Source organism: Nicotiana tabacum, chromosome 13 (genome assembly GCF_000715075.1).
Source record: "Nicotiana tabacum cultivar K326 chromosome 13, ASM71507v2, whole genome shotgun sequence".
Lineage (NCBI taxonomy): Eukaryota > Viridiplantae > Streptophyta > Magnoliopsida > Solanales > Solanaceae > Nicotiana > Nicotiana tabacum.
The window spans coordinates 21,962,889-21,974,288 of record NC_134092.1 but is presented as its reverse complement, the minus strand read 5'-3'; the positions used below and the strand labels follow the sequence as shown (position 1 = coordinate 21,974,288).

General features: G+C 34.3%; 1 protein-coding gene across 2 annotated transcripts; it reads left to right on the top strand.

Annotated features, from left to right (window-relative positions):
• The first annotated feature begins 1,095 nt into the window (after positions 1-1,095).
• Positions 1,096-10,292, top strand: LOC107830244 (putative polygalacturonase). Of its 2 annotated transcripts, XM_016657746.2 has the most exons (9): positions 1,121-1,333; positions 1,454-1,490; positions 1,609-1,669; positions 3,676-3,777; positions 4,494-5,409; positions 6,462-6,582; positions 8,368-8,542; positions 8,984-9,054; positions 9,365-10,292. In XM_016657746.2, the coding sequence occupies exons 5-9, from the start codon at positions 4,954-4,956 to the stop codon at positions 9,997-9,999; spliced, it is 1,458 nt and encodes a 485-aa protein (XP_016513232.2). In that variant the 5' UTR covers positions 1,121-1,333; positions 1,454-1,490; positions 1,609-1,669; positions 3,676-3,777; positions 4,494-4,953; the 3' UTR covers positions 10,000-10,292. The 2 variants fall into 2 exon arrangements, with proteins under 2 accessions (XP_016513231.2, XP_016513232.2); XM_016657745.2 differs by lacking the exon at positions 1,609-1,669 and having other exon boundaries at positions 1,096-1,333.
• The last annotated feature ends 1,108 nt before the right edge of the window (positions 10,293-11,400 follow it).

Below are 11,400 nucleotides of genomic sequence, written 5' to 3'. Positions count from 1 at the left end.
CTCATCTTTGGTGGCCACTTCACCTTCATTCCAAGTTTCTTAAGGCGTAGACTATTTTTGTAGGTGACACACAAAAATTGTGGGTAGATAACAAGGGGGCATACCACTTTCATTCCTATGAGTCCCCATTTTCTGCCTAGATGGGCCATCATGATAGCGGAGGGCAGGAAGGGATAGGGGCCCTGGCGTATGGCTGATGTCGTTCCCTGTTTCGTCGTGAAACTGAGTGATCCCTCCTTATGATATCTCTTTGTTGTCTCCTTAGCTCGTCTTGTACTTAGATGAGTCGTCAACTTGAGGTCATCATTGTCTGCTCGGACTTCAGTGCAGTAAGCATTATGAATATCTTCCTAAGTGGTCGGGGGTGCTTCATCGGTCGGCTCAGCAAAGTGCGTAATACTATGTGCCCCTGCTTATCTCATAAAATTTTCAAGTACATGCAAAGATCACACTTATCTAAATAATAGTCAAAGCAAATTGGTCACGAATTCCTGAATTAGTTATTGAATTATTCCATTGCTATCTTCCACACAGAGACGTTAGTTGCAAAAGAGAGACAAAAAATCAAGTCACGCCAAACAAGTGATTTGCAACCAATGAAGAAACGAGCGAACCGAAAATGTTCAAGCAAATATATATCGGCATAATTTGATTTAACAGTTGCAATAAATAAAAATGGTATAATTAGAATTTTACGGTGTATATTAATTCAGCTATTAATACCAATTTTTCATAGATGTCGTACACCAAAAAAATAGACTATAATTTTTCCAATACAAATGATATAAAATAGTTAATTTCATATTCATAATACTAAAATATTATCTTTTCAATTATAATTTCAATATCAATATTGTTAACTGTAATAATATTTCATATCATAAATAAAATCGTATTGCTAAAAGAACAGCCATATGAAGCGCAGAGTAACGCGTAGTATCTATATAATTACGGTAATATAACAGTAAGGTGCCACGTCTCTTAATATTTATCTATTTCCTCATTTTTGTTGGTATTTTAAAACTATTAATTCATCAGTTCCGTTATAAAAATTTAAAAAAATAAAATAAAAAACCTCAAAATTCACTATAAGGAGTCGTTTGGTTCAGTTAAACAAATCACAAAAGACGCTTATGTGTCGTGTTAAAAGAAAACTCTAAAGTTGTCTTCCTTTCTTCATCTTCTTTCACTCATTTTTCTCCGTCTTTTTCGGATCCTAAATCAGGTCATCAGTAATCTGGGCCAGGCGGAAATCCACTAGTTGCAAAAAAATTCTTTTCTTTTGTTCTCTTTTGATTTTTTGTGTTAATAACGAAAACGATCTTCAAAAGTGGTAAAATTTCTCTTTATTATATATATAATTGGGATTATTATTGTTGGTGTTAAATTTTATAACATTCTCCCTATTTGTCAGATTATAATTCAATTTGATTCTTCGTTTTTTTGTTTCCAGTTGTTGCTCTGCTCCAAGTTCAGGTTCTCACCGCCAGGTAATGGAGATTATTTGCTCATTGTTTCTAATTTCTTACCACTGAATTTAGATAGTTTTGTTTTTGGTGTTTTTTGTTATCATTATTTTTGCTTTAGAGTTTGTGTTTCTTTTGTAAGTAATCACATAACGGGGCGGAGCTAGAAGCCGGCTATGGGATCGGCGAAACCCTTTCAAACGGTACATTTTGTGTTAAGAATTTTATTAAATATGTACAAATATTAAATTTAAAATTCAGTTATTAGCACTTAAGTCATCGTTCTAAGATTCAGAACTCATAAAGTTGAAATTCTGGCTCCGCATCTGAAAATATTTTGTAATGGATGCATGATAAGCAGGGGCGGATGCACGTGGAACAAAGCAATGTCACGTGACACCGCTTCATCGGAAAATTATACTAGATGTATGTAGTAATACGGTGAGGAAATAATAAGATAAAGGAAATGACAATATATTGTTGCTTAGCACACTGGTTAAGTTCCTAATTTTGCTCTAAGAGGTTCGAACCTCAACTAGATCATCTTTTTGGCAAATATTTGTGAGAGCCTCTATTGTCAAAAATTGTAGATAGGTAGAACTGAACTCACGACCTCTTCTAACATAAAACTCAAAAACTCCAATGGACTAAGGCCAGGGCGACTCAAGCTCATATGTGGCCTAAAGCCAAAGTTTAATATGAGGCCTAAATTTTTTTTAAAAGATTATAATATATATTTTTATTTGAAGTCTATTCTTCTAACTTTTTTAGATGCAAAGTTGTTAATAATTTTTTTATAATCGATTTCTTCCAATAATTCCTTTTCAATTGATATTATAGCCAACCCATTTAATCTTTCTTGAGATATTATTTATCTTAACTAAGATTTATCAATTTTAATTTTGAAAAACTTGTTATCACTTAGGAAACTGTTATTAAAACTAATAACACTATTCTATAAGCAATATAAACATTTGGAAAAGAATCAAGCCGTTTTATTTGATTGAGTGTATAGTATCTTCTATTTGTACTATTTTTTCTTGTCAAATCACACGTTAGAAAATATTTTCATACTACCCATTTTTAAGTAAGCCAAATGATTACTTTATTTACATATCTAGAAAATTTTCTTTTGTTTTATATGAAAAAGTCTGCTTTTGTACTAAAAACTCTAAATTTTATTTTATTTAAATTATTATATACCAATTATTTCTAAAAAATGGGGCCCCCCAAATTTGGGTGCCTTAGGCACACGCCTTATTAGACAAGGCATTAGAGCCGGCCCTGACTAAGGCTATTTCTTCTTAGGTAATGTGATAATTAATATTATTTATTCTCCGCTCTTCTGTAAATATTGACACCGCTTACGAAAAATCATGCGTATGCCCCTGGTGATAAGAGTCAAGAGTGTTGTTAAGAACATGAATTGTACAATGGTTAATCTTTTTCAAAAGTCAAAACTATAGCTTTCTTTTTTAGTACAGGAAAAAGGGCTTTTGAAAGTGAATTCCAGAATTTTTTTTCGCTTTTTTGCTTTAGTCCAAGAGTGTTAAAATACAACTCCACTTATTTTGATTCTTTTCTCCAAAATGAAGAGATCCAAAGCAATTAGGACCGATTGGCAGTTTTGAGGCAAGTCGTGACGGGATCAAGACTGTTAATATTTTCTAGAAAGCCTATGAGTTATTATGGATTTCTGATATTTGTGTTTGTTTCGTCACTTAGAATGTGAATGGGCAGGTAATTTAGGGAAAACATGTTTAGACGATCCTGACCTGCCGGTTGAAAATTTTTGTGGGTTTCAGATGAGTCCTTTTTCTTGGATAAAAGGTCGTCCATATAGAGCATGGGCCAAAGATCTTATGAATATTCGGCTATTTTTGCATTTACTGATTGATGTGGTTACTTCTCTCTATCTGTAGATCCTTCTAACTTTTTGCATACCAGGATGTTCTTGATCATGCACTTCCTTGGTAACCATCTTTTATAAGATTCTTTTTTACCAAAAGGGCTATGCAAATGAACTTACTTAGAGCTTGTCGTGTCATCTCTTATCTTTATTTTCATCCGTTTTATGATGTCTAATTTGTAATTTATCCACTTAAAAAAAGATGACGCTTAATTGGTGTCCTTATCGTACCCAATTGAAATTCTCTTGCTTTGGTGTTTTGCTATTATTTCATATCTTGTTACACTTTCATTTGTATAGGTTATATTTAATGAGCTCTGCAAGATATTAGACTGTGGGAAGCCTTCCTTTACACCAAACAAAAGGAAAAACCAGTGATGATGTGTTTGTAGATTTATAGAGGTGCGTTCATTCAAATTTCTACTTTAGGTTTATTTTATATTTTAACGTGCTAATACATGATCAATCTTTGTTGGTTTGCAAGTTGAATTTGTTGAAGTTTCTAATTTATGATTGTGTTTTATAGTATTTTAGCGAGTTAATATAAATATTATTGCTGCTCGAAGGTAAACAACGGTTGCATTACTTTTTGCACCTTTTGTGAGTTACACGAAGGAAACTTCATTGAAAGGTAGTTGTATCAAAGATACAACTTCCTATGAGACATCTTTTCTGAGTTCCAGTTGTTGCATCTTCATTTGTTACATTTAAGGTATTTCTTAGACTAAAATTTATGTTAAGGAGTCGATATTGAAAGGCATGTGAATCGATAGAGGAAGCATTCATCATACAGAGTTAGGAGTTTTGTGTGCCGTTTTAGATTTTCATAAATTTTCGTAATGATCTTCTGGAATCAAGAAGTTGAAGAGTAGTTACGGGTGTAAGCATTTGTCGTTCCTTTTTTCATATTTGTGAGAATTTCGTGTTTAATTTGGATCTTTTTTCATCATGTGAAAATTGTAATTATGCATTGCTCCTGTTCTTTATTATTATAATTATCTTGAGCTCTCGTGGTGACTTTCGTGGTGATTTTCGGGTGCTTTTTCTTTCTATCTTAATTAGTGTCCGTGGGTACATTATTTCAGTAGTTTACCCTTTGCTTTTGAATTTCTCTTCAGGATGTGAATAGTGGGATCGATCTCTCATTCTTGCTACTTATCCCATTCAAAAGTGTGAGGAAGATAGCAATGGAATTGAAGACAACAATTCAATAACTAATTCAGGAATTCGTGACCAATTTGCTTTGACTATTATTTAGATAAGTGTGATCTTTGCATGTACTTGAAAATTTTTTGAGATAAGCAGGGGCACATAGTATTACGCACTTTGGGCGAAATGCCACCATCCTCCAACCTCTACTCCAAAATTTCATCAATAAGACAAAGACAAAGACAAAACCCCAACCACCCTCAAACCCCCTTATTCTCTACAAGTTTTTCATGCATGAATGAATAGCCCAGTTTGTTGACTCAAATCAAAGAAACCTAGTAGGAATCTATCTCTCTGTTTGTGATAGGAGAGTTTATTTCTCTTTTTCTCTGCATGTAGACATAGATTGTGTCTACATGCAGAGAAAGTATGGAAGGACAAAACCAGATATTGATCAACAGAATCAAGGGAAACTTAAGAAGGCCTTCATGGGCATCTCTGCTGCTTCTATTCACAGTCATCGCTCTAATTAGCCTCCTACAGATCAACAGGGAATATTCAATCAGCTTGTTGATCCCCTTGGATTTCGGATTAATCTCGGGCTCTCGGTCCGGCCCTCAGATGAGCAGCAGCTGCTCTGACTTCTTCAAGCAGGTACCGGCAAGGAAGGTGGTGAAGTCGATCAGGGATTTCGGCGGGATTGGGGATGGCAAAACCTCAAACACGGATGCATTTCAACGGGCCATGGAATTTATGGCACGTTTCACGGATAGTGGTGGGTCCCAGCTAGTTGTTCCCAAAGGCAGGTGGCTTACGGGAAGTTTCAATCTCACTAGCAATTTCACCCTCTTCCTCGAACAAGGCGCTAGCATCTTGGGCTCTCAGGTCATTCTACTTCTTCTACTAATCTCTTTTAATACTTCTCAATCTTCTCTTTATTTTTCCCATTTACTACGTAGTGCCAGGGTCAAAACTCTGGAGTACTTCAAAAAAAATTAGATTAAAATTTACTCATTTGAAAATTACTCATATGATGATTCAAAATATTTGAAAAGAGTTTGAGAAATTGGTAATCAAAGAAAAAACCTGTTTTACTTTCCAAATGGTAATAGTGTTTATGGAACAGAGGGAGGTATCTGTTATTAATCTGTGCATCCATGTTGTGATGTGCTCTAATAAATAGCTCAAAGTTTTACTTTTTATATGTTCATTACATCTTCGTTTTACTCATCTATCACTACTACTCCTAATATAAAAACCATGTAGAAAATATTACTCCACTACTTGATGGTGGATTTTAACTATCTTTTGGGGTGGGAAAGAGGAATCTTGGTGTTTCTTACTGCCAGAAAGTGGTTGGAGGGATATTCCCAAATTTTGTTTTGCTACTTTCTTTTAATTAACTGGGATAAAAGATGGTGAATTTCAGTACTATAATGGGGTGAGTAAAGTGGACAAAGAACATACAGGGAAGAAAATTACTTTCCAGCATAAAGATGTAACTGTTACCTTAAGACTGCAAAAGAAGGGATTGGATTCTTTGTAGAGCAAATTATGTTGGGATTAACAAAGAAATTATCTTGCCCATTTTAATCAATTAAATAGATGTTTGCCAGTGTCTGTCTATTTGGTAGTATCAATAAAGCTAAGTGTTAATTTTACAATTTCTGTCCAGTGGATCTGATCCCCAAGTGCTGGCCTAGATCCAGTTACTAGTCAAAGAACTCGTGTTATTTTATCCCCTGATGACTAAGGGCAGCCCCTCCTTTGTTTAATTTAGGGTCTAAGGTCTTACTTTGTCTCACATGGCATTCCAGTCCAAACACATGTTTATTTTACTACTCTTTTCTTTCTTTGGGAAGGTGAAAGTTACTGTGGTTTTCTTGTATAGTTTCATATTTCACAAAATTCTGAATTTCTTTTCTGTTTGTTAAAAGGATCCAAAGGAATGGCCATTAATCAATGCTCTGCCTTCATATGGAAGAGGGAGAGAAAGGCTTGGAGCGAGACATATTAGCCTCATCCATGGAAATGGTCTCACCAATGTTGTAATTACAGGTAATTAATTACCCCATACGTTCACAAGTCATTATTGATCTTGCTAAGTAAGTAACAACTTGATAGTTGTGCTTAAAACTTATAAAGGATACTGTAATGACAAAATATGTATTGATTAAAAGCACTCAAGATGTTCAGCATTAATAATTAACTGTTTGTTTTAGTACCTTGTAGAAAAGATTTTAGTGCTCGTCTTTATCGACAACAAAAATTAAAACATAATAATCTGTGGTGCTTGCTTTTTTTGCTGATGTCCTTTAATTGAAAATATATAGGTTCTGAGATTTAAAGTATTCATTTCGCAGCTGGAAATGCTTAGCCTCAATTTTCTTTCTGCCGACACTATAGGCAACGTACACATCTACAGGAATGTGTGTTTAGAATATAGTGTGCTAAACTAAACATGCTAGGAGGGACCATAACAAAAGGTGGAATTCTATTCTAGTGTTGAAGTTCCTTGAATATTATGTCTGTAAGGTCTAATACGTTGGAAAGTTCAAGTTGTTAAGATTTGTTGCATTTTGGTTTTTAGGCATGTGATGGTAACAGAATGTAGAGAACCTAACTCTAGTTCCTACTGGGTTGTTACATTGGAACTGCTACTCTAACATGTAATTAGTTGATAGATTATGTCAATTGAGGATTTAGTGTTGAAGCTGATAGTCAGAATTAGTGAATGAGAACACAAAGAAATAGAATGGAAAAGGGGGAATAACTAAGAAAATAGACGCCAAGATGATTATTATCCATGTTTTCATTTGGATCATGACGAAATCATAAATGTTTAGATGGATGTTAACCGTTAAGGTTAGCTAGTACCTGTCAAGAACTCTAGCTCCACTTGAAGCAACAACAACTTCAGAGTGTATTGAATTACACGATGTATAACTAGTAACTTATTTTTAGGATTAGAAATATCTGCCCATGCTCGAAATTCTAAGGCATTTGTTTTTAAATCGGTATAAGCTCTTTAAACTGATCCTTGGTATTCTTAGAGGTGATAACATGGAGAAGTCTTTCAGATTTTGTTTTAAGTGTTTCCTACCCCCCCCCCCCTCCCCCTCCTCTCCTACCTGTGTTAGAGCTGCTAACATGCGACTTAAAAGATTGAGTAGAGTCATTGAAGAATATATATATGCTCAAATTTGCCAGTAAACAATGTGTCATATGCATTAAATGCTGAAGGTCCTTTGCTGGATAATTTTGGTGGATCAACACAATTTGGAATATGGTGCTTAGATTAAAGATCTCAACACAAAAGCCACAAAAGTAGTCTCCACTCTCCAAAAGTAGTCGAAAGATTTGTTTAGGGGATAAATTGATTCAATAATTACTTTATTTGTCACATTTAGAATTTTCTTCTATTTTCTTATGTTAGCAGAAAACTTAATCCTTAGAATTAGAAATAGAAGTTTTGCTTTCATTCATTTCTTTCATATGACGATTGTGTACACACTTGCAAACAATGACCATTCTACTACTAAGGATATAAATTGAATATTAAGTACTATTGCCTCATAAATAATGGTAGCTAAACTTTTTAACCACTTCACCTGTATCGTAATTTGTTAACCTGCTCATAGTATATAGTTTTAGAAGTAAAAGTTCTATTAGTCTACTAACTTAAAAAATATGTACTCTGATGAGTTTGCAATATTATATGCCTTGTGGTTATATTTATCTCAGTGATCATTCCTTTCTTTTCCTTTTGATAAGTTCATCTCGATGATCATTGTTTCCCGCTATTCCCCCATTTTCTTTCAAATTTTCTCAGCTTAATTTCAGGGGAAAATGGAACTGTAGATGGTCAGGGAAAGATGTGGTGGGAGCTTTGGTGGAATAGAACACTGGTCCACACCAGAGGCCATCTCGTTGAGCTGATTAACTCCCAGAACATCCTGATCCATAATCTTACATTCCTCAACTCCCCGTTTTGGACAATTCATCCTGTCTATTGCAGGTCCCTACTCTCTTGATAATTGCTTTATCAAATTTTGGATGATACTACTTGCCTCTACTTGTTTGGTTCCCGGTCTTTAGGCAGCTAATGAATGGAGAAGTAATTAGTTTTACTCGTGGAAATTGCTACTCATTGCTGCATAGTATTTTCTGAAAAGTTGATATTATGATTCAATTAATCAATCAAATAACTAGACGTCTATAATTAACCAGTATATTTAAAGGATCCATTGTTGCCAAAGTAATCCTTCTTGCTAGTCTTGAATGTTGAGGGCAAGAAAGAATCTTTAAAGATGTAGAGTTCTATCATAAAACTTTGTTAAATAAACATGTTCTCTCCTCCTTTCATTGGCTTTCCAGTTTCCTCAAGATAACTACTTTTATTCACCAAATTATCCCATATTAGCTGGTAAAGTAACACTTGATGTTGCATTTGCTTCAGGAATATTGTAATCAGAAATATGACTATTTTGGCTCCTTGGAATGCCCCTAACACAGATGGCATAGACCCAGGTATATCCTCTGTATGTAATACTTGAAATTTGCCACTAGGAGAAAGAATAATGATCTTGAAATTCTATATTGTAGTTTATCTCCTGTAATTCTAATATAAAGCTAACTAGAACGGAGGGAAGAATAATCACCTCTGTTTCATTCCCACTTTCGATTTGAACCAGAGAAACTTATATCTCCTTCCATCTTACCAATGGTATCTCAGGCATACAGAGTTGCCCACTCTATTTTATACCTTATGTCAAACTAGATTGTCTGATTAAGAGTATTAACAACTTTTCTTTTATTCGCATAATTGTTTTGTTAGCAGACTCCAGCGTGAATGTGTGCATCGAAGATTGTTACATCGAAAGTGGTGATGACCTTGTAGCAGTGAAAAGTGGTTGGGACCAGTACGGCATGAAAATGGCCCGTCCAAGCTCAAACATCATTGTAAGGAGAGTGACAGGCACAACTCCAACATGTTCAGGAGTTGGTATTGGCAGTGAGATGTCTGGAGGTGTTTCTAATGTCATCATAGAAGACTTATATGTTAGAGATTCAGCAGCTGGCGTGCGGATTAAAACTGATAGAGGAAGAGGTGGATACATTACCAACATTACGATAAATAACATGAAAATGGAAAGAGTGAAAGTGCCGATTAGGTTTAGCAGGGGAGCGAATGACCACCCCGATGAGAGATGGGATCCGAAAGCAGTACCTAAAGTAAGAGGCATTCGTATCAGTAACGTGGTCAGTCTGGAATCAAAGAGACCGCCCTTGCTAGAGGGCATTGAGGAAGCACCATTTTTGGACATACACATGGAAAACATAAGTATATTTGGGCTAGCCCCAACTATGAGGTGGAACTGTGAATTTATCTCTGGTTCTAGCTGCAGTATTTTCCCTGCACCCTGTTCCCAATTGCTGAAGAATGAATCCACATTTCAGTGTTCAATTCATTAGACTTAGTGTTCCTTTGGTCATTTTATACGAGTTATACTTTGGCAAAATTCAAAATGTGAACTTTTATCCCTTGAAACTTGAAAGTAGTCATATTCTGGTTTTAGAGTTTTAGGTGAGGTGACCTCTCATACATATACCACGCCAAATAGGAAACTGGTGAAAGTCCTTTCTTTTTACTGTGGTTTTCACAGTCTCAATTTTCTTCAGACTAGATTGAGCTACATTATTGTACCTTATGAAAGCTTTTACACACATTTTTTATACCACGCCAAATAGGAAACTGGTGAAAGAAAGTCCTTTCTTTTTTACTGTGGTTTTCAGTCTCAATTTTCTTCAGACTAGATTGAGCTACATTATTGTACCTTACGAAAGTTTTTACACACATTTTTTATTGACCAATTGAATAAAAATTTACTCTCAATGCTAGAATAGCTTGGCATGCTAGAATAAAAGATAAAGGATATTATATTATGTATAGAAATGCTCATAGTTTCAAATATATGTTGTCTTTAAAATGAAACATGCATGATAGAACGTACGAACTATACAAATTAATGTAATGGTATGAAATTGGTGAAAATTATTCATTCTCTGTAAAATTTGGGACCAAGGTTAAGTTGAGTTGGACTAAAAGCATGAAAATTGCGATCGCGAAAAGCTGGTATCCTTAGACAGCCTAAGAAACTTTTAAACTGCTAATTCACCTTTTAGTAACTAGAAATGGACTAGCTTATTCATTAACATTAGAGATCTTTCTTGCATTCAATCACTTGTCAAGGTCGATGAAAAAAGTGAATTCATCAGATGCTCTTTATGAATGTCAATCAAGTAGCGCAAGTAAATTGCTCTCGATTGTTAATCACTTGATTCAGTAAAATTTACAAACTATATGATAGAAAAGAAATATATCAATCCCAAGGATCTGACGTAATTTAAGATCTCCAAGCTTTGATCAATAGACGTATTCTCTTCCTTGAGGTTTTGGATTATTTTAAACAGAATTCATTATAATTTTTTTTTAAAATTATTTGTTCGATTCCTTTCTTTTTTTCTTTGCATTCTTTTTAATTAGTAGTTCTAGTAAAGAGTTAATTTCAGGTATGGTTACTGAAATTTATCTGTTATAGTAGTAAAGTTTTTTTTTTTTAATCAATATTAAGTAACTGAATTTGTACGCACTATAACAATAAATTAAGTAACTAAACTTTACATACTATAATAATAAATTACAAAACTATTTTACCTTATTAAAACTAAATTTTACTCGCCATAATAGTAAAGTCATTAAACTTTACCCAATAAAATTGTAAAATCACTTTGATGACCAGGTTTTGTCGTTATAGTGACCGGTAATGTTTATTGGCTTTACTATTATCTATATTATATTAAAAGCACGAAGAC